This window comes from Ovis aries, chromosome 6 (genome assembly GCF_016772045.2).
Source record: "Ovis aries strain OAR_USU_Benz2616 breed Rambouillet chromosome 6, ARS-UI_Ramb_v3.0, whole genome shotgun sequence".
In the NCBI taxonomy this organism is placed as follows: domain Eukaryota; kingdom Metazoa; phylum Chordata; class Mammalia; order Artiodactyla; family Bovidae; genus Ovis; species Ovis aries.
In genome coordinates this window covers 71,548,418-71,576,383 of record NC_056059.1, presented here as the reverse complement: position 1 = coordinate 71,576,383, position 27,966 = coordinate 71,548,418, and the positions used below count along the sequence as shown (strand labels likewise).

General features: G+C 39.6%; 1 protein-coding gene across 1 annotated transcript; it reads right to left on the bottom strand.

Annotated features, from left to right (window-relative positions):
- Nucleotides 1-923: 923 nt before the first annotated feature.
- On the bottom strand, nt 924-27,966 carry TMEM165 (transmembrane protein 165). The gene is made up of 6 exons (XM_027971006.2): nt 27,539-27,966; nt 17,168-17,393; nt 7,076-7,251; nt 6,344-6,526; nt 2,505-2,610; nt 924-1,747 (listed from the first exon to the last, which is right to left on the bottom strand). Exons 1-6 carry the CDS (start codon nt 27,743-27,745, stop codon nt 1,671-1,673), a joined length of 975 nt encoding a protein of 324 aa, XP_027826807.1. The 5' UTR covers nt 27,746-27,966; the 3' UTR covers nt 924-1,670.

Genomic DNA, 27,966 nt, shown 5'->3' with positions numbered 1-27,966 from the left:
CTGCTTTTTAACTGACAATCATGTTTAGATCTCCTCACAATAGTGGTCAGCTGTCTCCCACAAAGTTACTACTGCAGAATGACTGCTGTGTTGAGAATGCTGGGTGATTAACTGGGTTATTTCACAGTCTCTTCAAGTTACCAATGACCATACACTGTGCACTTTGTAAGTAGCTCAGTAAACCTGACTTGCTCTGGGTCTCCTATTATATATACTTCACACAAGGAACACGTGGAGGTTTCTATAGAACTGTTCTTCAGGTCTGTAGCAGCTTCTGGTAGCAGTGTTACCGCACGTGGTAATAGAGCACATCAGGCTGGGAGAAGGCAGGTATGCTGCTTGGATGGAACATTTGGTACGCAAGTTACAACTTAAATGACAGTGATTACTGAAATTGCTGTGATGAGGCAGCCTTCACCATAATCAGTGATTGTGGTCTCTAGAACTAAACTGTCCAGTTTGACCCCCTGCTGTACCAAGAGTTAACCTTTTAAAAAAACTTTACATTTAGTACCGACTACCTCACAGAACTTTGTGAAGGCTTATTCAGTCGCTAAGTCATGTCTGACTCTTGGCGACGCCAGGCTTCCCTGTCCTCCTTCATCTCCCGGAGTTTGTTCAAACTCATATCCATTGGGTTGGTGATGCTATCCAACCATCTCATCCTGATGCCCCCTTCTCCTCTGCCCGCAATCTTTGCATCAGGGTCTTTTCCAATGAGTCGGCTCTTTGTATCAGGTGGCCAAACTATTGGAGCTTCAACATCAGTCCTTCCAGTGACTATTCAGGGTTGATTTCCTTTAGGATTGTGAAGGCTCAGATAGTGGTTTAAAACAGTCAACTTCAGAAACTGGTCTATAAATACCAATATGACTGATAAATTAGGAAATTAGGAGCTAGCGTAACACACAAGGAAAAACAAGCACTGGTCATACCACTTTTATTTATGTTGTATGTTACATTGTTTATTCAGTATAGAAAAAATATGAATACACTCACAGTATTCTCTTAATTTGGTAATTCCACATGGTCAAATATTGACTGTTACTGTATTGGGTCTTCTACCCAATTAAAAAAGAGGAAGAAAGGACCTGGCAAACAGTTGTCATGTTAATAACAGCAATACCTTTCTCTTGCTCTTAAAAGACAAATTTTGAAAAGACTTCTGATTAAACTACTGCTTACTGGCTCAGGAAAATGTTTTAAAAGACAGAAATTAATTCATTCTTTCCCCCAGGAAGAATTTTAAGGTAAACATTTTAAAACACCCGGTTATCCAGGAGAAAATTTATATTCTTTACAAAGGGATCAGTCAGTGCTGAAAAAAAATCAAGTGGCAGACCCCCCTGAACAACGGTTCTCTATATAATACTATGCCCACCTCACCCCCAGCCAAAAAGGAAAAGCCAATAAAATAAAAATGGACTTTATAGTAACATAATTACGCTGGAGAAAAGGAAAAACTCACACAAGTATCAGGTTTCTTTTAAAACTCCATTTTGCAAATAGAATCAGTGATTATTTCTTTTGGACATAATACTTCCATTAAGTGGGTCAAACTCACAAACCAATGCTACAAAATACAGTATTTTCCATCACTTTTAGTTATAATATACACTATGTACATAAAGTTACCTATCTTAAACTAAATACAAATGAACAATAGCACATTAAAAACCAGAATCGGGACTTATAAATAGTGCAGAAAATGCAAACGCCAAAAATACAATGCCTCCTATGATTGTCACTGTAAGAGAACAGAAGAAAGTTAAAGGCAAATTCCTCTAAGTCATGATGTTGCCTATTCTAATAAACTCAAAAAAAAAAATTAGAAACACTTCAACCTCATTTCCACAGTAAAATACTTAACGTGCCCAACTCTAAACAGGTAAGAATTTATTTTCCAGCACTGTTTTAAAAACAATTATATTAAATTCAGACAATGCTGATAGGCAACAATAGAACTATAACTCATCTTAAAAGCCAGTTATGGGGGTTGAAGGAGTAGAAAGGCTCAAAAGGGAGGGGATATATATACATATAGCTGATTCACTTTTGTACAGCAGAAACAATATTGCAAAGCAATTTTACTCCAACTAAAAAAAATTATAAAAATTTTCAACAACTTCTGAACAAGCAAAGAGACTATTTCTATTTCATTTTTAAGATCAGGTACATAGGAAATTTTCAGCTGAATCAGTAAATATAATCTCCACCTATGATTTCCAATTCCGTATATGTTTCAAAGCTTAAAATTTCTCAAGTGTCCACATAACTTGACAAAAAGCTACTATGAATCCAGTAATGCTTTGACGTGACTTTGTATTTTACTAACATCTACACATGTGAAAAACAGCCCATGTTTGCAATAGCAGAACCAATACGCTGGACTTCTGATTATCGTAACAAAGACATAGTTTACTTTTGAAGACACACATTCTTTTTCTAACCTCAGTGATGCTAAAAGTTAAATGGTATTTTCTAATTAAAAATAAAAGACTTACCAGTTCTGACGGAGATTTTCTGTGCTATCATTCTTCCTCCAATGACGGCCAGTCCAGTGCAGAGGCAGTGTCCCACTGTTCCCCCCACTGCTACACCATAGGGATCCTGGAAACAAGGGCACCGTTAATCTAAAACCAAGGTGGAAACTGCCACCTGAGAAAGATGACTACTTTCCAGCCATGAAAAGAGGTCAGCAAAAACACCAAAGCAGGAAAAAGTTCTACAAATTCAGGTGTGTAATTTATAAAATGGGTAATGGCTGCTTGAAGGAATATGTTCCAATTATACCTAGGACTAGAGATAAAAGGAAAATAAACTCAATGTGCAAGATCAAAAAAACCTAATCCAGTCTTTCAGCAGTTGCTAACCCTATCTCACAGGCAATATTTCACTCAAGTGAGTGCTAAGGAGACAGCCTGGACACCTCTTCCCTCAGGCAGTATTTGATACTCTCTAAGAAACTATGCCAGCCTTTACAGTGTTGTCTGATGATGCTTCCCAAGAAGAGACCGTGCCTCTCAGCCTCTGCTGAGCTAAAGCACCAGGACACAGCATCATTCAGTAGACAACTGCCACCAAGGCAGACTGGAGGCACTCAGACTGGGAGACCAGTGAAAGTTTTCCAGAAAAGACAGCACTGAAAGACAAGCTGGATCACCTGACTTGGCAGCAGGCCAGCAGCAGGAGACAGCCATGAAACACCTGTGTGTTTCTAGAGAGAACCAGTGAGTCACAAGCAAGGAGTCCATCATGGTAGGACGGGGTGTGTCATGAAGCCTCAAGTTTAGACTTTTTAAGACACTGACTGGTTGCTAACTGGGGAGTGACATGACAGGTTGTGCTTTAAAAGTTAAGTCTACAGTGAATGGAGGGAAAGAAGACAAAACCAAGTGATCAACTGAGAAATTCCTCCAGTAGCCCTGGGAAGAGAATGCTGGCCTGGACTGGCATGGAGCCCAGGCAGAAAAAAGCAGATAGATTCTGAGAGAAACTGAAACATGACTGATACATCTTAATGACAAATGACAGGTATGAAAAAAATCAGACTTGACACTCAAGTTCCTCACCCATAATTCTCTAGATGAATTGTAGTGATACCAAGGTGAGTAAAACAGGTAGAGGAATAAAGGAAAATGGAGAAGGGGGTGTGGATGCCAACAGAAGTTAAACGTAGAGAAGTTCAAGAGTCAGCTGGGGTCGCTGGGGAAGCAGCGATGGGACTGAAAGTAATAATCCCAGGAGAGCAGGGCGGAAGGTGTTGACGATACGGTCATGAGGAAGGCAACATTGAAGGATGACAGCAGAGAGGAGCCCAAGGGAGACTGAGCAGGTGACCAAGCAAGTAGCCTCCCAAGAAGACCACAGCAGGACCCATCCGTGGCCGCAGTGAGCTTAAAGCACCGCTGAGTCAGAAACTGAGTCCAGTGTGTTTAGCAAGCAAGGAAGTAGAGCCAACTCCTGTTCCCATCACAGCCAAGCTCTCCGAGGCTCAGGGAAGTAGGGCACGAAGAAGCTTTATATTTGGAAGAGAAGCAGAATTAAGGAAGGGGTAGAACTTTTTTAGATGAGAAACACTCGTGCATGCTAAACTGCTAACAAGACTGGGCTGGAAGGAAGGCAGAGATTCTAGGCTCTAAGTGGAGCATAGAGGGCTGAGACCCAAACAGGCGGGAGAGGACTGTCACTGTGACGGGTGGCAATGAAGAAACGACTTCTGCTTTCCTCCGTGAAGTAGGAAGCAGGCCCATTTGCTGGGGTGGGCAGTGTGTGTGCCAACTGGGGAAATGGAGACAACTGGAAATGTGTTCATGCGGAACGGAAAAGTGGGACCGCATTCCACAAATTCTGTGCATCACACCCTGTAAAACTAACAGAAGATGGTTTCATTCTATTTAAAAATGACACCTGAAAAATCACTGGATTAAATAAAATTAAATGGTTCCTTTAATACAGGATTTTTCAGTCTTTGTTATTTTGTATATTCCATCTTCAAAATGAAAAACCACGTTATAGTATTTGCCAAATTTACTGGACCTTGGAACCTTTTTCCTCAACCTTTTTCTTTGTTGTTGTTGAGTACCTATCAACATCTCAAAGGGCACTAGAGGATTCTGTGAAATTCAAAGTGGGAATGCTGAATTTTACTGGAAACAGAAATGAAGTTTAGACCAAAATGGAGTGAATCAGACTACAGCATGGATTATACAAAAAAGTTGCCCCCCCTAATTAAGAATATTAAAGTAACAAAAACAGACGAGTACATCTGTGCCCCTGAAGAGCTCATTACCTGTCCCTGTGGTGCTGAGTGTAGAAGGCAGCTAACACCCAGTGCCCCCTGTGTCTGGGACCCCACATGCATTGTCTAGTTTCAGCCCCAAACCACCCAGGAAGCAGATGCTGCAGTCATGTGCTCACGTGGCAAGAGACTCGACCCCAGGAAGCATTCACTGCACTGCTGGCAGGCAAGCAGTGGGCCACAGGAACCCAGGGAATGTTGAGCCTGTCCCAAGTTACTCTGGGCCATTTAGGTGACAGTATTAGGAAAAAAGCAACGATTCCGCCATCATGACATCTCACATGGCAGAACCACCACCACCACCATGAAATGATCACTTACTTTCAAGTCCCAGTTCTGGCAATCTGAATGCCAGTAAAAAAGGCTATAAATCAAGACAAACATAGGGCAAAGCCATTAAAATGACATTTAAAAAGAAAGTTTATTTTTAAACATAGGACTCAAAAAATTGAGTTCCCTTTTTCCCCCAAAAAAATACAACATTTTTGAGGCTTCTTTGACAAAACTGTCCAGCTTTAACTATTTTAGCCCTGGCCTTCAATTCTTGTTTTATATTCTTAACTGCAGCCTAAGCTGAGCAACTCATTCTTTTATGGTAGATACCTCCTAGGAGTTAAAAACAAATTCAAATCAAGCTTGCTATCTAAAATCTTATCATCTGACTAAAAACAATGTGATTTAATAGATATAAAATAAGAAATAGCATTAGTTAAGATCAACAAGAGCTGAAAAGTAGCAGCATTTCTGTCCCACAACTGTTTCCTCAGCAGATCTTAATCCGTGTGAACAACAGACCCTCGTGTAAACTTTACTATTCCCTTCAAAATATATAAGGATTTAACATTTTCTTTAAAAAGTTATCTTTTACAGAGTGGCACCTGACAACTCTGAACAAGATACAGGAGAAACGCCTAGAAGGCAGACAGTCTTGGCTCTAGTCCTTGACCTTGCTACCAACAACTAGCTTCTGTCCTAGTGACAAGCCACCCAGTCTCTCTGGGCCTCAGGAATTGATCTATAAAGAAAAGGCTAGGACAAGATGATCTGAGATCTCCTCTGCCTTAATATCTTAGGACTGAGTAGCCTAGGGCTAAGACTTAAATTTTCTAAGTAACCTTTGCAACACTCAAATAATTTTTTTAGCACGAGGAATAGAAGAAACCAGAGATACCTACTTTTAATGCTTTAGGTATTTGCCAAACTGGCCTTTAATAATTATATACCAGTTTATGTTTTCAACAAATATATAAAGGAAGGTTCTGAGAAAAGAAAAAGGAAAAAAAAAAAAAACAAAACTAAGCCAAAACAACAGCCACACTGTCATTTTGGCAAAACTCAAAGAGGAGTCAAAAGAGAGTAATCTGACTGATTGTAGAAACTGGGGAAAGGTCAGTTTTAAAGGTTAGCATTGTTATTAGACCTAAAACATATTGTCAAGCATATGAAGTCATCCCTTGACCCACCTTGACTCTGTCCAGTGACCTCTGGAGCAAAGTAATGATAGTTTTAATACAGAAGCAGTTGTCTCCAAGTACCACTTACCTCTCTAGCTGCCAAAACAATTGTAGTCAGTTGAGAGCGATCACCCCATTCTGCTAAGAATGTTAATGTAAGAGCCTGAACAAAGATGGGTGAAATAAAATGCAGCCACTTTTTCTGAGGTATTGTTGTGCTTGTACCAGTTTCAACATCTCCTGGTCCATTTAAGAGTTTGGTTCGTTGAAACTAAATTAAAAAAAAAAAAAAAAAAAAAAGACAGTAACCCCAGAAACCAAGCCAGTATGGCCCAAAATGCTTAATCTTTCTTTTAAAGAGTGTTTAAAGTCTATGGGAATATGCTCTCAGAAGCTAAAGTTATGTTGATCCCAACTTATTTTTTGAACCACTGGTCTCATATGGCAACAAATGCAATATTCTCAATTTTTCCAATTCTTCCCAACAAAATAAATAAAACATTTATTGATCACTTGTTACCCTAGATGCTGTGGAAAGAAACAGGGAAAATTATAAACAAGTTCCTATTTTTCAGGAGCTTATAATCAATCTAATTAAGAAACCTGATTACAGGTGTTCAATATTTATCCCTGAGGCCCTTCTCTACCAGATTTCCACTAACCCAGTCCTATCACAGCCAGATGTAAGAATGGAAACCAAACAAAATAAGCTATTTCTTTGTAGCCCACACATCTCACAGATATGGATGACCACTGAAAAACTTCTATATCGTGTTTACTCTTAATAGTTGAGTGCCTTTTTAACCGCACTCTGACTTACTTCTTCATCTTTTTTCTTTAATTCTGCTTGAACTTCTTCTAGTTCCTCTTGACCTTCATCTGGACTCATCTTTAAGCCTTCCCGAAGCATTCTAATGCCAAAAATGGCAAATAATGCAGTTGAAACATAGTATGTATACACCCTGGGGATGACAGTGGTGGCATAACCAAACAAAACTGCAAGAAAATGCAATGATGTGTCTGATTAATTAGCAGATTATACACCAACCGAAGAAACAGCTAACTTCAGAAGTCATCATTTACCCCTGTTTTAAAGGGAAAATGGTCCACATTAGAAGCTAACAGGTAAGAATCTTAAATTCTACTTCTTTCTCTCCACTAATATTGAGCCCTTACGTCTAACCAATGACCTATCTATCACAGTTTAGCAAGAAATCAGTGGTGCAGCTGAAGGTGGCAGAGGTTCCACACAGACTCTCGGGAGATCTAAAGATAATCATCTCTTCAGACACCTTCCGCCAGAGGCTGGCTTGCCACAGGTCATGCAGGGCACAGTTCTTTAGTTAGGAGAGTAACTTTGATGTACTCTACACATCTCATGATCTTATAACCTGGAAGCTGTATACAACTGTCCTACATGATATTTCTTCATCACAGATCTAAGTTACAAACCTCTATCGTGAAGAATCATGACAAGATTCTTATGTGGCATGTTCAAACTATGCTTCTTTGCAACTATTTAAAATAAAAATACTTTGTGAAGGAAAATAATTCCATACATATATATATACACACATATATACATAACAGACTCAAACTTCCTCAGTATTATTCTTTCCTCTCATTAAAGTATAGAGGGATTAACTGTATAAGTTACACAAAAAACTACACCTGGAACTATATCAAGAATCCAAACCCTAACTGTGAAACACATTCACATTGATAATATAAAGTTAGTAATTAAAAACTATGGCAGGGCCAGAGGGCATTTCCATATATATAATAAATACAATTACTCTTCACTTTACCAGCTCTTTTTCTAAAATGGGCACAACACTTATAAAACTGCCTAATCGGATATATAACTGCATAGGTGAACCATTCCCTGATTCATTATATTACAAAATGAAAAAGACTTTAAAATCATGTTTAGAAATGTAAGTCTATGCTTCTGTGCATATCAATATATAAGTTATACACATATGTGTATATATGTGGCCCCCTCCCACACACACACACACAATACAGACATATTTTCTAGTTCTGTCCACTGAGAAGGCCCAAATGTCTCAGTAACAAGGAACATTGGAACTTTGCACTCAGCTCTTGGTTTCTAATGTGTTTCCCACTAAAAGGCTCTTCAGAGAAATTGCTAATTCCAGGACCGGGCAAAGCAGGTGTAAGATGAACCTGCACTATCTTGTTATATTAGAAAAAAAGGAAGAACAAAAACAAAAAATAGCATGTCACAAGGACACCGGAGTCATCGGCCTGGAGGGGTGCCCAGCTGCCCTATCTTGGGTAATTTAAGGAACAATAGAGTTAAGTAATTAATTACAAACCACTGAAAAAAAGGAGTTCATCAGTTTACATTAATAATAAACAGACAAACCAATGTGAGTGGGGAGAGTTCTTTCTTGGAATAGCATATCAGGGCTCACTGGTAAATGTGGGTGGGATTTTGGAATTAGCCATTATTTTGCAAGCATCGAGGCAGAGTTCAGATCATGTAAGAGCCATCAACTGATGCTAAACAATGGGGAGTAGGGTTATCTGTACTGTCTTAAAATGTCTCCCAAAAGATTACAAATTAACTGTGAGGGAGGATAAAGACAGTGTAGCCTTTACTAGGAGACCATCAGTGAGGGACAAGTGGGTGCCTCATGCTTCCAGGTGTGACTTTCTTCAGAGGGGCACCCGTCAGCTCTGCGGGGTTCTAGTCAAGAATACATAACCCCAACCCAGTCACGAGGCAAAAACCACACAAACACAAAATGAGGAGCTGCCCATTAAAGGGGGAGGGGGATGTAGCTTCGAAAAAGTATTATACATAAGAAAGGCCTATAGAAACATTTCAGATTAAAAGCTAAAGAGAACTAAATGCATTATCTGACCTAGACTCGATCCTCTACAGGAGGACAGAGACTATTATCAGATCAACTGACAAAATTAAAATATGGATGATAAGATTAACGTATCAACCTGTGTCTATAAAGATGTATACTGTGCATATATACTTTCTCTACAGATATATAAAATGTGCATATTGTACACCTAGAGATACACAGAGATATAAAGAGAGAGGTCACAAATGCTAAAGAAAATGTGGTAAAAATGTTAACAGGTGAATCTGGATAAAAGGTATATAGGTATCCAACGATCTTATTTTTGCAACTTTGTAAATTTAAAATATTTTCCATAAATGGTTTTTAAAATTTTAGAAAGAAATGCAGCAGATCTTTTAAATCTCCTCAATTTAGTTTTCCTTTTATCTTCAGATAATCTAAAAGAACTACTTACTGACACAGTCCCATGATTTCTGCCTTGACATCTCCATAGAGAGCAAAAAACTATCTGGCACTCTAACACTGTTCTTCTTCCCCTGGTTACTGTCCCTCTATTTCCTCTTTCTTTGGAAGCCTTTCCTCAGACACTTGAGTACTTTGGTTCTGTGAACAATGAGAGGTTATTTCTCTTTAAGCAAGTGATTTGCATCAAGTCAAAAATCACTGACTTACAAGTAATTAAACTGAAAACATGTGGCACAAGAATATTAGTTGCGGGGGAATAAACGGGCCGAGGGTTAAAAACTAGGCGGAATGTCAATATTTACGGTACCTTCTTTTTCAGAGATAAGAATGTAACTAGAAGCAGGGGATGTCTTAGAAACCAAGAGAATAAAAAGATGCCCATGAATGTGGTAAGAGGGGCTCATTAAAATGAAAACTGAACTCTGTAATTAGGAAAGCTGATTACTGAAGGCTCTGAAACACAGAGTTTCCAGTTTGTGGAAGATGAAGTTTATGAGATCTATTTCCCTAAGTTCAACTTCCACAGGCACATTCGCACATGCGGGTCCTCCATGCCCACATCCCGGTCCTCCATGCCCACATCCCTTCACAGCTGCCCTCTGCCCCTCTACCAAGATGCCTTTCACGCAGCTTCCTACAGTGCCTTTCTCACAGCATAAAAAGGTATCATAGGGCACCAAAGAGAGGGTCTGAAATACTGATACACCTAGTCAAGGCATCATAAACCAGAGATGGGGCTTCAGTCCTCCCTGTCTTACACAAGTTTCTGATGCCATGGCATTGAAATAAGAGCGTGACAGGCACTGCAAACAATGGCCGTGGATGAGAAAGAGAATCTTTTGGCTTCAATAAGTTTTACTTAGAAATTGTGCTTCTTTCATCCCCAAACCAGGGGCATGCTCTTCCCTAAGGCAGAGTCTTGCTATAACAAAGAGAGCATCACAAAGATACTAAATCTCAGTGGCTTACTTTCCCATGCAGCTCAAGCCTAGCTGGGCTTCTAGGCCCAGTCTCGCCAGCCAGCCATTTTAGAATCAGAATTCTAAACAGACAGTTGCCATGGACATATATCATGTTTATTAAGTTAAAAAACCAAGTAAATGTTTTCTGATACAAAATAAACCTGACTTAGATGGTTTACTATGGACCAATTGTCATAGCAGTGTGACAGACATTTTTCATAAATTGAATGAGCTAAATCTGTAGCTCCAAGGCCCCATTAAACATGTAATATGACACAACTTTAAAATCCCTTATTGATAAAAGTACACTGAAATTAAAAATATTTCAATTTTCTCAATTACTTCCTTCTAAATATATCCAGTTAAACAAAGGACCTCTAAATAAAAGACTAATATGAATAAGTACAGTCATTTGATTAATTTTAGAAAAAATTTTTTGCTATACTTGATGGTATCCAACTGCTTTTAACAAAATTGACAGAAGGCCTTATTAAGTTGTCAGTTGGTAAGTCACTTGAAATCACTTGGTGATAGACTAATATGTGATTTTTAGCATATAACCCAGGAGTTCAATGAACTGAGTGACAAGGCTATAACAAAATTCCTTCCTGTCTGCTTTGGTGAATAAAATATCTCAGCCCTTATATCTATGTTTCTTTTTAAAGATCAGAATTGACTTTAAACCTAGCTTCATTCTAGCAATAAGTATAAAAAATGGACAATTTTAAAAGTACAGTTCTATCATCTCATTATGAGATGCATTTCCAACTTTTAAAAAGTGTTTACTTAAATTTGTGATATATTTTATTATGATCAACTCTGTCCTAGTAACTATAATTCAACTGATAAAAAAATTTAACATTTATAGACTTAATAAAGGAAATTTTCACTATGTTCTACAATTCAATTTAAAGGTGTTTTTGCTACAGATAAATATGACAATGTGATCCACAGAAGACTTTCAAGCAAAAAATTTATCATAGGGATAAAATTCTGTGAGGAAAGTAAATGAAAATAAGAATTAAAGGAGAGAAAAGAACAATGTAAATTTCCAAATGTTTATTTAATATTAAAGGAATGATGGTGTTGGTAAAGCTAAGGATCAAACTCCCAATGGTATTTAGATTCCACTGGGTGAATCTTATTTTTGGCCACATCTCAGCATATGGAACTTCACTCACCAGGGATCGAACCCACATTCCCTGCAATGGCAGCACAGAGTCTTTACCACTGAATCACCAGCAGAGTCCACCATTGGGTGTATTTTAAAAGAACAGGGCAAGTAGACCCAAGACCTGGGACAACTGGCACAGGCCCACTCTGGCCAAGTCAGGAAGAAAATCAATGGTAACCTTACAGCTGCCTCTTGTTTAGTTGCTCAGCTGTGCCCGACTCTTGCGACCCCATGGACTGTGGCCTGCCAGGCTCCGCTGTCCATGGGATTCTCCAGGCAAGAATACTGGAGTGGGTTGCCATCTCCTTCTCCAGGGGATCTTCCCGACCCAGGGATCAAACCCAGATCTTCCGCATTGGCAGGCGGGTTCTTTACCACTAGTGCCACCAGCAAGCCCACAGCTGCTCTTATCTCCCAGCTCATCCCTTTGAGGCCCTCATCCAGATCTGCCTTGAGTTTTCTATGGTCGCTCCTCCCAAGGAACAAACTCACAAAAACTGAGAAACTGCCTCTCTTGATGGGTCTGAATTTTAGTGAGAAATTTTGAAAAAAGCTAAAGACAGGAATGCCAGATGGAGGCTGTTCAGACATCAAGCTCTCTTCACGGTGGGATGTAGGAGGAGACACTCTCAGAACCGCTGTATTACCCAGCAGCCCATCCCACTTCCACCAGGCATCCCTGGTCACAGACCCAACACATTTTTAGGCAAGCAGTTGGTTCTAAACAAGTATCTATTGAATTAATTGTAATTAAGGGCTTCCCTGAATGGCTCAGCGGGTAAAGAATCGGCCTCCAATGCAGGAGATACAGGAGACTTGGGTTCGAACCCTGGCTGGAGAGGATCCCCTGGAGAACGGAAATGGCAACCCACTCCAGTATTCTTGCCTGGAGAATCCCATGGACAGAGGAGACTGGTGGGCAACAGTCCAAATCCAAAGGGTCACGGAGTTGGACACGACTGAGCAACTAAGCATGCATTGCAAATAATGTGAAAATATCCAAATAAATGGTTCAACAGTTGTGTCCTGGGCACAGCTGGGCCATACCTAGATGCAAAGCCTTTTTATGATAAGGAGGAAGAGAGCTAACTGGTGTAGAACTAACAAGATGGCTTGCTTGTTTTATTTCATCTAATCTTACTATTCTTTAAGGATGGTGCTAATATTATCCTGCGTTTACAGCAAAGATTCTCCAGGGGCTTAAATAACTTAGAAAGTCATAATGGAGTAAAAATATAATTATTTTCCAATCACTTTTTAGCTTCAAACCTTTTCCCAATAAAGTCTTAATTATCAAACAGATGACAGTAAAATTTTTCTCAAAGGAAAGACTGGGGGCCCATAGCTCCCCCGACTGTGTAGCCTCCAGGCTTCATCCCCCTCTCCCTGCAGAACCTCTTATCCTGAAGAAAGCCATTGGAAACCCTTGGATTCAGAGTCAGACACAGCTGCCTCTGAATCCCAGCTCCACTGCCTGTGAGCCATGGGACGGATGATATGTCCCTCTCTCTGTCCATCTGCACCAGGAGAGGACTTGCCCTAAAGACGCCCTGAAGTGTCATGCACACAGATGGCGCTCAGCAGACAGCAGCCACGTGACCTGCTCCTGTTTGCATAATGAGCAGGCAGTAGAGGCTGGATTCAGCCCCAGGTTCAAGCTGTCAGATTCCATGCCTTTCCTGCCACTTGCACCCTCCAAAAGCAGCTCCAGGCCCCTAAATAGAACGCAGAGAAAGGGCTCAGGATGCAAAGGCAAGCCAGTTTAGGAGCAAATCTGGAATGCTAACAAGAAAAAAAACACTGTCAAACTGGAAATTTCACAAAGGAAAGCAATATCCCCACACTTACAGACTGCTGAAATTCGCCAGCACTGAACTCAACCGTCTAGGGTGCATCAGTTCAGTATGGACAAGGCTGATGAGGAAACAGAGTGGCAAACAGATCTGAGCAGCGCAGCAGGGTTTAACCTGCCCTGAAAGACTGCTAAACATGCATGACATAAGGGACTTCTTTCGTTTTGGAATTTCTTTTTTCATCAGTTTGCAAATGCAATATGTATTTAAATACTGTATAATAAATGTTAAAATACTGGTAAGATTAAAAAAAACACCAACTATAACAATTTAACGTCCAACATACCCAAAATTACATCTTTGAAACTTCTTGAATTTAAGATGAAAAGTGAGAGGGGGCACATAGTCTTTTAATGATTTTAGAGATATACAGGGAAGAGGCTTAAAGACCACTGATACAGCCTGTTCCTTCAAATAGTCCACGTGAGGAGCTGTCAGTGCCAGCAGTCAGAGGGAGACAGGCCAAGAGTCAGGACAGAAGAGATCAGCCCTGCTCAGAGCTAAGGGACAGGAGCTAAACCCAAGCTAAACCCAAGCAGAGTGGGGAAAATGTATGGAGCCAGATTCCGAGCAGGGAATGGGCAGAGAGAGGACAGTCTTCCAGTGGTCCTTAAAGATGGAAGTTTCAAAAATAAAATTCTCTGGTATTACTCAAACTCATTCCAAACAAGTGACTTCACCATTTACAACCTGTCCCACTTATCCTATTTCCTAGAATCAGAATTTGCTTTTGAAGAGAAAGTTGTTTTTATTGTGAAATATGAATAATGCTAATACCCAAATGTGAAAAGTAGTAAATTTTTAAATTCAATAAAATACTCATTATGTTTAAAAAGACAGACTTTAACAAGCATCTAAGCAGCCAGTAATAGCACCTGTCCCATACTGTGTTTCAGGAGAAATCTGCTGCATGCTGAAAGAGAAGGGTGAATGAGTACTTGAAATATAAGAGCTTGTTTTAATACAAACCACGACCCCATGAGGCAGTTATATACTATCTCCAGTTAACAGAGGGGGAATTGAAGCCCCAAGAGGTTAGGTAACTTGTCATTAGGTTAAAACACGGCAGAATTAAACTTTAATCCAAGTTTGATGCTAAGGGGGAAACTCGTTCTTTTCCACCCAACTACATGGCTCAAGGTAGCTTCTGAATCAGAGACTAAAATATGTTCAGTTATTTAGTGTAAGGTTTACATTCTCTTGGTCTTAATTTTTTTTTTTTTAAACTGAAGCCTATATAATAGTAACTCAAATAGTAATACAAACTGGGACTCTAAGAATGTTTCATTCCTTTACTGATAATGGGTAAGAATAGCTTAATAGTACACAATACACTGAACATGATTCCTCATTATTTGACTTCCAAATATCCACCAACAGGAAACACGCATTTCTCCGTGGTGGCTTGAGTCCTATTTCTTAGATATCAGATATAAATAAACTTATCTGGACTTAACAAGAAAAAAAGAAAGCAAAAATATCCATAGTGAAAGCAAGGATCAAGGTACTGACAGCTCCTTTCACCTGGACTATCTAAAGGAACAAGCTGTATCGGTGGTCTTCAAACCTCTTCCTGGCACATCTCTAAAATCATTTTGAAAAACTACTTAAGCCCTCTCACTTTTCATCTTAAGTTCAAGGAGTTTCAAAGATCTAATTTTTGGTATAGTGGGTAAAACTGTTAGTTATTTTTTTTAAATGTTTGTCTTTTAAGTGTTTTAACATTTATTACACAATATTTAAATTCATATTACATGTGCTTGCTAAAATCTGTCTTTTTAAATATATTATAATGAGTACTTTGAATCAAATATATAATTTTACTATTTTTTCCATTTGGATATTAGCATTAGTGAATAAATGAGGAGTATGTATCTTCAGTAAGTGGTGCTGGGAACACTGGACAGCTACATGTAAAAGAATGAAATCAGAATACTCCCCAAACACTAGACACAAAAATGAACTCAAAGTGGATTAAAAGACATAAATATAAGACCAGGTACTATAAAACTCTTAGAGGAAAACGTAGGCAGAAGATTCTTTGACATAAATCTCAGCAAGATCTTTTTTGATTCACTTCCTATAGTAATTAAAATAAAAACAAAAATAAACAAATGGTATCTAATTAAACTTAAAAGCTTTAGCACAGCAAAAGGAAACCATAAACAAAAGAAAAAGATAATCCTCGGAATGGGAGAAAATATTTGTAAACAAAACAACGGACAAGGGATTAATCTCCAAAATATACAAACAGCTCCAGCAGCTCATTATTAAAAAACTAAATAACCGAATCAAAAAATGGAAGACCTAAATACACATTTCTCTAAAGATATACAAATGGCCAAAAAGCACATGAAAAGATGCTCATCATCACTAATTATTAGCAAAATGCAAATCAAAAGTACAGTGAGGCATTACCTCACACCGGTCAGAACAGCCATCATCAAAAAGTCTATAAATTATGGAGAAGATGTAAAGAAAAGGGAACCCTCCCACACTGTTGGTGGGAATATCAACTGGTACAGCCACTATGGAGAATTATATGGAGTTTCCTTGAAAAACTAAAAACAGAACTACTGTATGACCCAGGCGGGCATATACCCAGAGAAAACCATAACTCAAAAAGATACATGCACCCAAATGGCAACTGCAGCCCACGACAGCCAGGATGTGGAAGCAATCTAAATGTCTACCAACAGAGAAGCAGATCAAGAAGATGTGCACATATATACAACAGAATGTTACTCAGCAGTAAAAAAGAAAAAAAAGAACAAAATAATGCTATTTGCAGCAATATGGATAGAACCAGAGCTTGTCATACTGCGTAAAGCCAGTAAGACACAGAAAGACAAATACTATATGACATTGCTTATAGTGAGTGAGTGAAAGTCAGCCAGCCATGTCTGACTCTTTGCAACCCCATGGTCTATCCATGGGAGTTCTCTAGGTTTCTTGCCTAGAGTGGGTTGCGACTCCCTTCTCCATGGGATCTTCCTGACCCAGGGATCGAACTCAGGTCTCCTGCATTGCAGGCAGATTCTGTGCCGTCTGTGCTACCAGGGAAGCCCACAGATTACACGTGGAATCTAAAAAAATAAAAAAAGGGTAGGGATACAAATGAACTTATTTACAAAACAGAAGTAGAGTCATGGCCACGGAAAACAAGCTTATGGTTACCAGGGAATAAGGGCAGGGGGAGGCTGGGTGGCAAGAGATAAACTGGGAAAATCGGACTGACATATACACACTACTATATATAAAATAGGTAACTAACAATAACCTGCTGCATAGCGCAGGAAACTCTACATAATGCTCTGTAATGGACTAAATGGGAAAAGAATCTTAAAAAAAAATAAGGGGCATGTATCTTGATTGTGAATAGCTAAAAATTTAATTTTAAAAGTGCAATATGGTTTTTAGGAATTTTTGTACTGAAAACATTTTCTGTTTCCTAAGTTCTGGAGCACAAACCAAATTCCAACATAACTGTGTGAACGATCCAGTGATTCAACGCTGTCGTGCGCATGTGCGTTCAGCCACTAAGGGGGGCCCTCAGGGCGATCATGCTTTCTCTTAAATGCAGTAAACTCATCAAGAGGAAAAAGCACTCACCTGATAAACACGTCATTAGGCCCAAGGCAAGCATAGCACCAGCCAATACTGTCAAACGGTTATAGCGCATTGCCATGATGGCTGCTATAAAAAACGTCTTATCACCCAGTTCAGATACAATGATAACTGATATGGCAGCCACAAATGCATGGATAAATCCCAAATTAGTTTGGGTAGCTGGATCTTCTTTATTGGAATGAACTGCAGCAGCTGGTGTAAATCCTTTCTGAAATTAGAAAATACATATTAGCTGTTTTTTAAAAATAATAAAATAAAATAATAATAGCAGTATTTTAAATTATTTAACTTGTAGGTGAATTGAAATTGTTTTTCTATTGTAGTCATTAGACTTATTTACTGTCTAACCACTGCCTCAGTGATGACAGCAACCTCTGATTGATGGTTGTTAAAATGGAAATCCAAGCACAAGTCTACAAAACAATTTAGAAAAAGAGCAGAGACCAGCTCTAGCCACACATTAAAATTACCCTATTTTCTAAATGCATGTGAATTGAGTTCTTAGCTATGCCTCATTCAAATCTTTGTTCATAATTTAGGTGTAAGACCTAAGGTATCCTTATCAAACTTTCAAGTAACAGGAAGCTGAGAGAAATTTCATGAACACTTAAGAGAACAAAGCAGGATCTGAAAGCTCAGTAGGCTAGCGGATGAGCTGGCTCTAGCTAAGCTGAGATCTAGTATCACTGGATATATGGATGGTCCTACACCAATACCCTAGTCTGTAACACGGCCTAATAAAGAAGATAAGCTGAGTTTTTGTTGCTGTTAAGGCCATTTTGAGTTGCATATATGACAAAGTTCCAAAAAAGCACCAAGCACTTTAAAGAGTTAATGACAAGTTCATCTTCTGTGCCTCACAGTCCTTCCCCAAAGTTCTGCACTGGCTCTGAGGCACCACATGCTAAGGCACCACCGCCCTCTGAAGGTAACCTCAGACAGAAGAGACTCTAAAACCAGGGGCTGGCAAGCTACTGGTAAGAGTAGATCCAGCTGAAAATGACTTTTCCGTTTTTTATGGGATTGCAAAAAAAAAGACAAAGGGAAGGAGGGAGGGAGAGGGTTGGAGAGAAGTAGGAAAGGAACATTAGGCAACAGAGACCTTAAGGGAGCCTACCAATATGTGGCCAAACCTAAAATATTTATTACCTGGCCCATGACCAAAAAAAAGGTTTGCTAACTCAGGCTCTAAAACAATCACATAAGGAATGGGCACCTAATGTTCCAATAACTGAAAAAGTCTATATGAAAGTCTCTGCGGGCCCAAGGGGTAGAAGTAAAAAGTTACAGGTGGCAGGTTATATATAGCTGAACACAGAGAAAAGAGTTCTACCTCATGAGGGTTTCCAGAGGTTGAAATGCACTGCTAGCCTGTGTGCATTCTCAGTCGTGTCCAACTCTCTGCGACCCCATAGATTGTAGCCTGCCACGCTCCTCAGTCCGTGGAATTTTTCAGGCAAGAATATTGGGAGTGGGTTGCCATTTCCTTCTCCAGGGGGCCTTCCCGACCCAGGGATGACACTAGCGTCTCCTACATTGACAGACTGATTCTTTACCCCTGAGCTACCTGGGAAGCCCATATGACATAAACTTGACTCCCAAAGTCCACGATAAGGATCAGAAAACTTTACTAAAGCATTACTCAGACTAGACCTCTAAGGTAAAGATTTGGGAAATTTAACAATTCAGAAAATATTTGGCATTAGGGCTAAATTGAAAGGGCAGCCTTGGAAGGCCAGCTCATGATTAACCAAGTACCATTTATTCTAGCTTTCTCTCCATCATCATTTTAATTCCAACTATGCTGGTTTTCTTTTGAAAATGAGTTTTCTTTCTATTTAAATACCCTAAGAGCATTAAACATGATAAAAAAAATATATGCATTTTCATTCAGTTTTCACTAATGCAACATTTTCCTCTTGGAAATACTTTTTGTATGAAACAATCTTGTTGCAAAATATTTAGGGCCTGAAATCCAAGAAAATATTTTAGGAATATATATATACCATTTACAACCAATTTCAAACAGAAAATGTTTACTTTTAAAAACAAACACAATAGTGATCAAAACACATATTCTCGGTTTCTTATTTCCCAGCTATAAAACAGAGGCCACATAGCCTCTCCATTCCTTTATGAAATTATGAGGATAAAATAAAACTTGCCTTATAAGCACAAAGCAAAACAAAAGCTGATGCTTGTGAACTGTGGTGTTGGAGAAGACTCTCAAGAGTCCCTTGGAAAGCAAGGAGATCAAACCGGTCAATCCTAAAAGAAATTAACCCTGAATATTCATTAGAAGCTTAAGTTGAAGCTACCAATACTTTGGCCACCTAATGTGAAGAGCCAACTCACTGGAAAAGACCCTGATGCTGGGAAAGATTGAAAGCAGGAGGAGAAGGGGACAACAGAGGATAAGATGGTTGGATGGCATCATCAATTCAATGGACATGAGCAAACTCGTGTGTGAGCAAACTCAGGGAGATAGTAAAGGACAAGGAAGCTTGGCATGCTGCAGTGAATGGGCTCACACAGAATCAGAAACAACTCAGTGACTCAACAACAGCAAAACCAAAACTATATATTCTTAAAATCTTTCTATTTACAGAGCATTAAAAAAAAAATCAACTTATAGTTTTTGTTATATATTGAGCTGATCCTGGATAGCCCAAATTAGTGTTAAACAGCCACCAACCATGGTGTGATTAAGAATTTTAAAAAAAAGTATCAGGGTATTATGACGATGTGTGTGTGTGTATGTGCACACTCAATTGTGTCCATTTGTGACCCCATGGACTGTAACCCACCAGGCTCCCCTATCCGTGGAATCTTCCAAACAAGAATACGGAGTGGCTGTCATTTCCTCCTCCAGGGGATCTTCCCGACCCAGAAATGGAATCTGCATCGTAGGCAGCTCCTGCAGTGGCAGGCGAATTCTTACCACTGGGCCACCTGGGAAGCCCACTATGAAGACAGAGGATTTAAAAACTTAAAAGGTTAATAAATGCAGAAAATGATCAATTACTATTCATTCATTTGTTGTCATTACCCAAGTAATTACTATGTGCAGGGACCAGCTTCTTTTCCTAGTTCATCTCCAGAGGGGCAGAATGTAATGGTTAATACATGGGTTCTGGAGTCAGACTGTCAGCGTTCGTAGCCAAGACATTACTGGTTACTGTATGACATTGGGCCAGTAAGTTTACCTCCCTGTGACTCAAGTTACATCTCTATGATGAGGGGTATCTATCATAGATTGATAAGGTTGGTGTTAGGATTAAATGAATTACTACACGTAAAGCCCTGAGAATGGTGCCTAATACACAGTAAACAGTTATAGTTAGTTATTCCAGCACATCACAAACGACCAGTTAAATCATCCCAAAACTAATTTCCCAAAACTAATGACCTTAAGCCTAGAACATAAAATACAAATACTTAATTCTGGTAACTATACAATATGTCCCATGTAATCACATACTAATTCCCAAAATGAATCTTACATTTCCTAGTGAAGGATGAGCCAGAGCAACACTGTCCAACAGTAAATAATGCAAGCCACATAATGTAATTTTTTAATTTCTAGAGAATTTCTTGGCAGTCCAGTGGTTAGCCAGATATTAAACAATAAAAACAGATAAAATTATTTTTAATATTATTTTATTTAACCCAATAGACCCAAAATACTACTCTAGGAGTATTTTTCAATTAATGAGATATTTAACCCTCTTTTTTTCCGTAACAAATCTTCCAATTCTAGTGTGTATCTACTCACTGCACACATCTCATGCACCTCTCAATTCGGACCTGCCACATCTTTTCAGGTGGTTAAGAACAGTCACACGGCTCATAGCTGTAGTACTGAACAGTGCAGTTCAAGAGTATGAGCTTTTGGTAACCACAAACTTGCTATCATGCAGTCCTACTTCCTTCCTACCATCCTATTATCCTCCTATTTATCTAGATTCCTCAAGACCCAACTTCTGTGGAACCTGCTGAGCAATGCCTACCCCAACAACTCCAGCCCCTAAGGATCCCACTCTCCTCAAACTGAAGGCATGCTGTGGGCAGTGAGTCATGGCAAGTACATAACGGAATTAGTTTGAGACAGGAACACTCAGGGAGTTAAACTTTTTGTATTAGAAACAAGTATAAACATACTGTTATCATTTGAAATAGTTAAAAGAGACAAAATAACTAAATGCCCATACACAGGGAACTGATTAATAAATGGTAGCTGCATTTACTGGAATATTATGGGCTGAAAGTAAGAATGTTTTATATACACTAGTAAGAAAAAAATCACTAAGACATTTTTAAGTTGAAAAAAGTATGTCCTACGTATGTGGTCACTGTATTATGTTATGGGGTGGAGAGTCAGGCAGGTTTATAAAGTATACACATAGTTGCTAATGCTCAAGAAATCTCAGGAAACAGTAACAGTGGCCAGGGAAGGAACCAGGATGACTAGAACAGGTGTGGGCAAACTTTCTCTTAAAGGGCCAAACATTTAACCTCTTGGGCCATAAAGTTTCTCTGGTAATTACCCAATTGGTGCTATGGTCTGAGATCAGCCATAGGTAATACTTAAATGAATGGCCGGCTGCTACTGCTGCTGCTAAGTCACTTCAGTCGTGTCCAACTCTGTGCGACCCTATAGATGGCCTCCCACCAGGCTCCCCCATCCCTGGGCTTCTCCAGGCAAGAACACTGGAGTGGGTTGCCATTTCCTTCTCCAGTGAATGGCCTAGCTCTAGTCTAATAAAACTTTACTTACAATAAGACGCAATCAGTGGTAAACTAGTTTGCTGACCCCTGAGCTAGAATACAAGAGGAGACACACTTTTACCTTTTGGATTTTTCACCATGCTCATGATTAAAGACACCTATTATGCCCCACTTCAAAAATCACTTGACCCAATCTCTTACCCCAGCCATGGATGATCAATTCTGCAAGCTGTAACTGGCTTCAGGCAGATCCAACCAGAAAATAACTGTTCTGCACACCCTTATTCACTTATACACTACCCAGAAGTGTGGAGGAATCAAACTCTACGGGCCAACCTTTTACCAACACCGAGGAATCAATTCTGAGGTTCATTTCATAGAGCTCCTGGAAAGTCTCAACAAGATGTGTGCTAGTCACTCATGGAGCAGATAACTTGAAAATTCATGAGGTACATCGACCTCCTTCCCTGGACTGACAATTTGAAAGAAAACAGGCTTTATTCTGAGAACAGGGAGTAAACCATCAGATGAATGACTGGAGTAAGATAAGAAAGATAAACTGGGCCCACACTGAAACGCCTGTATGTTTATGGACCAGCTAAGAGGCAAGGGAGAAGCCTTTTAAAGTTTTTGAGTAGAAGACACAAACGTAATTAAGGCACCGTGACTAATAGATCAGGACAGAAAGTAAAGAATACCAACCACTGAACCAATTAATTAGGAGGTCTACTGCACAAGACTCATGTTGAAGACACAATAAAGGAAAAAATTCTGTACATGATGAGAAAGAAAAATTATAAAATTTTTAAAAGGCAAAGAATCAAAGATACTATTCATATTCCTCTAAGGTATATGGGAAAGAGGAATAAAAATAAGGGGCCTGGTTTCACACATGTTCGACTTGAGGATAAAAAGCATTTCAAATAAAGATTTCCAAGAGGTTTGGAAATCCAAGAGATTTCAGAAATGAAACACCTGAGTTTAGGCCAGCATAGTCTCAAAGTATGTATTTGGTTGCTGGCAACCTGAATTTATCAGCTAGAGCTTTGCAAGACTAGATTTCTAAGGGAAAAGGCAGAAATTACACTGAAAAAAAACGAGCTTCAGACAATGTCTATATTTAGGGAAGGGAGTGGAGGAGGGAAACAAAGAGAAAATTGTCTTGGATATTTAGAGAGGCAGGCAGAAGAACACCACAGATGGTCAAGTTAGGGGCAATCATCATTTCACTGAGCTACTAACTAAATGCCATGGATTTTCATACACAGTTTTATTTGACACTCAAAACCTTAAAGCTGTTATCCCAATTTAACATAAAAGAAGAAACTGAGAACCAACAGGGTTAAATAACTCCCTCAAGTTCACGCAAACTGAGGTAAGAGTAGGACTCTTAAAAACATAGAGAGTTAACAGTGTTAAAGAAGAACTGAAAAAGAGCCCTGGATTTAGCAATTAATTAGGTTACAGGTATCCTTCAAAAATGAACTTTCAGTATAAAGACATGGGATGACGCCAGATAACAGAAGACTAAAGCAAGGTGAAAAAGCCGCTAATTCTCTAGTTAGAAATTTCATTTATAAAGCTGAAGAAAAGAAACTAATACAAGCAAGCAGTTAAAACAACTGCCTTTCCCCTCCCCCCTTCCAAACAGGAGAAACCTGTGGGAATGTGTAAGCAGATAAAAAGGACCCAAAGAAAAGGAGAGAATAAAGATACTGAGGAAGTAAAGTACTAGAGGTCAGGAGTATGGGCACAGGGAGAGAGGGGGTATGGAAAGGGCGATAGTTTTGCCCATTACAGAAGGAAGGCAGAAAGTACTAGCATAGAAGCAAATATTTAGATTAGTACAGGAAGGTCAGAGGCAGTGACTATAACTCCAGTTTTGGCATTCCACTGGTCAGTTACACAGCGTTAAAGTAATGAAATACACTCTTCTCCTCAGTACAAATACCATTCTTGCAGATTTGGATCTAAAATCCAAATTATTTACATCCTAAGAGTAGGGTCAATAACTTATCATTAAAAACTAAAGACAAAAAACTTAATAAAACTCTTCCTTACTTAAAGTTAAAATTAGTTTGAAATTGAGAGACTGTGAAAAAGCACCTTCATTTAGAGAATAACCTTTTATTCTCTAGAATAAAAATATTCTAAATATCTAAAGAGTCTTCCCTTTATCTTCAAGAAAAGGAAGAAAATAACAGTTAACAATGAAAAAAATAATTTCTAGTTCCAGAGTTCAAATGAACACATATGTATTAAAACTCATACAGATAGCTGCATCAGAATCTCCATCTACACATAATGAAACCAGAGAAGATGAAGATGCTTTCTTTTAAACAAAATCTACAGCCTGCTACCAAGAAAAAGATTGATGTCCCTGCAAAAATAAAAACAAAAGTCCCCAACAAGTTACCACACAAGAAGTGAGATTATTTGAAGATAAAGGAGTTAGAGGAAAGTGCTTAAAACTGGCTTATAACTGTCTCCTTGCCATTGCTTTATTGTATCAAGTCAGAAAAACCTTTCCAAAGTTGAAAAAAATGTGTGTAAAAAGACATGTATAACTTAAACTGCGACACCACTGATAAACTTGGTTTTAAAAGATGACATTAAAATAAATAAAATTACATTTTATTATAAATATTCATGATCGTCTTTTTGTGGATGGCTTAGCTTTTTAAATATTTTTTATGAATTTACTGTTAATTCATATCAGAATAATATATTTAACAATTACATTTTTATCTTAATGAATGTTTATGTTTGCTTATATAAATGTTATGGTTTTGCAATGTGTTTATAAATTTTGACATTTGAAACGTATTATTTCATTGATTTTTTTAAAATTAACTGCTCTGATAGTAGAACACCAACAAATAAATGCAGTAACATCAGATCACTTCATTCTGAAGCAACAATGAGTAAGACAAGCGTCTTCATGCCTGATAGCTTCAGTCTTAGCTGTAAAGAGGTTAGAACTGGGAGTTTGGACTGGATGGAGCAGGACTGAAACTTAATGAAAACAGACAAAAGTTTAAAATATTGTGTGAAAGGCCTTTGTGTTAAAAGACACTACATAAAAGAAATGCCAAGAAATAGTAAAGTAGAAATACAGTATAGAGAATTTGTTCTGGGTCAAGTGGTAGGCTTCCGTGGATTTATCAACAGTGCTTTGCAACCAGAGCAGTCCTTCTTTAGTCTTCCAGAATACACAGCAAATTACAAATTACCTCTATTAAATCTATCTGAACTCCCTGACCTAAAGGGACTTAATGCTTCTTGGAGTTCATACTCGCAACAGGAAAGAAATTAAGAAAAAATTGAGTATGTCACTAGAGGTGAACTGCATAAATGAAAGGATCCCAGTGATCAACAGGGCTTTTTTCATGGGTTTGTGAAATGCGGTTTATTTATAACTATAAGTTCAGAGTAAACTCCCTCAACTTTTTTTCACCTGATTATGGAGAGAGAAAAAAAAATCCAATGTAGAAAATCCTATTAGAAGTTCAGTAATCTTGCTTCAAAGCACCCTATAAAATACAACTACATTTTTACAATACATCTTACATTTGAAAGCTCCCTAATAAAGGAGATTTTTTTTTTTCCTCTCCATTTTCAAAAGAGGAAACTAACACAGTGGCATGAAAACATATATTGATGTATCCTACACTTTTAAAAGATCTGTTGCATGTAGCTGCAAAGCAAAACAGTTGAAACTTTTTGATATTTGGTGATGCTGAATCCTTGCCTACATGGCTATTAAACTTAACTCTGATGATATCTTACTTCTACCAAGTGGACAAAAAAAAGCAAATGATATTGACATTACATAGTTTAGAAACTATGTGGGGGGGAAAAAACCTCTTCCAACATACTGTGATACAAGAGGAAAAAAAAACCAACACTTGAGCCAAAACAAAAAGTTACATGAAAATACAATTAAAAACAAAATAATTAGATTCTACTAAAATACAGAAAAAGTTCCTAGTGTCTAAGAAGAACCACCACGAATGTATCAAAATAGAAAAACAAAAATTATATTGTGCCTGTCCCTTCCCTCCACACCCCCAGTTTTAAAGACAGGATTCTTCGGACACTTAAATATGGTCACTGGACACTCTTGCCTTTTTTTTTTTTTTTTTTTACACAGCTATACTTCTCCCAGCTGTCTAAAAGGGTATCAACCAGCACACCTCCCACTATTTGTATCTCAAAAATCACTATATGACCAAAACTTTAATGTAAGACCTGGAAAATTACATAACCCAAAATACTTATTGCTTTAAAATAAACTTCTGATAAAGAGTGAAATGACAGAAGGCTAAAAGATGAACATTAAGAATGAATTTCATGAATCAGCATTTCAGTTCAATTTTGGAAGTGGACATGGCAAGCTGGGTCAGCTGGATCCAGGAGTCACAGGCAGGAGAGAGAAATCACTCTAAGTCAGGAAATTTCAGGAAAGTCTTCAGAGAGGAGATAACTGGCTGCTTCTTGAAAAGTGGGAAAGGTTCTGATCAGTGGGCTTCAAGCTCATTAATCCACTTTTACTTATAGGTCTTTGTTGGAAAGCAACAGAGCACATGGCAGGCCTTGGATGTGAGTACAGTGGTATGACTGGGAGTGGGGCTAAAAAGCCTGGAGGGGTTGACTGCAGTCAGATTACCAAGAAACCTGAATATCCTGCTGAAAAGGCTGGACTGAAATCAGTAAGCCAGGCAACTCACTGACGATTTCTGAGAAGGAAAATGCAATTCAATGGTAGGAAGATTAGTTAGGTGAGGACAGGCTGGAGGTAGCCTGGGGTGGAAATGTGATGGTTGAGTGCCCATGTCCTCTACTAGAAAAGACTACAGAGGATCTGAGTTCAGAAATCCAAACTGGAAACGAGGAGAAAGCTCAGGACCCAGGGTGGGATTAAATATAAAAACGCTGCTGAGATTTTGAACACTGATCACTAAGTGATTCTATTAACATAAATTAAGATGTTAACGTCTACTTAGTGAGGGCCAAAATGCAAGATTCTGGTACACTTAAAAATTTAGTCTTTGGCATCCCACACTGCTTGCATACAAAGACAGACTATTCCTCTGCATTCCTCAGGGTTACTTACTACAAGCCAGAGCACGTTTTTAATAGTCACCCTTCCTTATCCACATATATTTGGCAAAAATCACAAGTTGTGCGAAACTGAATCTGGTAAACAGTTCGGGATAAGCTGCTTCAACAATGAAATGGCAGATGTTATTATTCTCAGAGAACAAGAAAAGCCTCCCAGCTGCCCTCCGTTAAAACTTTTCTACTTGGGATGAGTATTTCCAGTTCTCTAGGATCCATCTGATCAACAAGACGCCCCCTTCCTCAGCAGCATCTGCATCCTCCCGAACTAAAGGTTTACAGTGGCCTCCCAGCTCTGCTCTCCCCTCCCCCATAAGGAGCCGGGCGAGGCCAGGGCCCACCCGGGAAGGGCACACTCCCCGGTCTTCCACCCCGGGAAGCCGGGGCCGAGGTCCCCTCCTCGCGCCGGCAGCCTGAGTCGAGGGCGGCGCTCCGGGAGCGGCGAGCCTGGTACCCGGCGCCGCCAGCTCCGCAGCCTCGCCCTCCCGGGCCCGTCCCGCTCACCTCGACCCGGGCCGGCTCGGGGCCCTGCACAGCCGCGGGCTGCGGCTGCAGCTGCTGGGCAGGCGCCGGCGGTTCCTTGTTCCGGTGGCTGAGGGCTTCGTCGGGTACGGCCCGGACCCCGGCCGGGGCCCACAGCAGAGGAACCAGCAGGAGCAGAAACAGCCCGGGCGCAGATGCGCGGCCGCTACCCCGGGCCGCCGCCGCCATCCCGCCCGCCGAGACGGCCGCGGACCGGCGTCTCAGGAGGAAGTGCGGGCGACTGGAAGCTTCGACCCCAAGCCGTTCCTGGGCGCGCCCCCCACGCCTCGCCGCCGGCTCAGGGAGGAGCCTGCAGCATGCGGGAAGTAACCAACGGAGGACGTGAGACAGGGCGGGCCGGCGTCTACCGCCGGCGACTGGTCCTCCCGGGGCCCTGACCACACGACTCT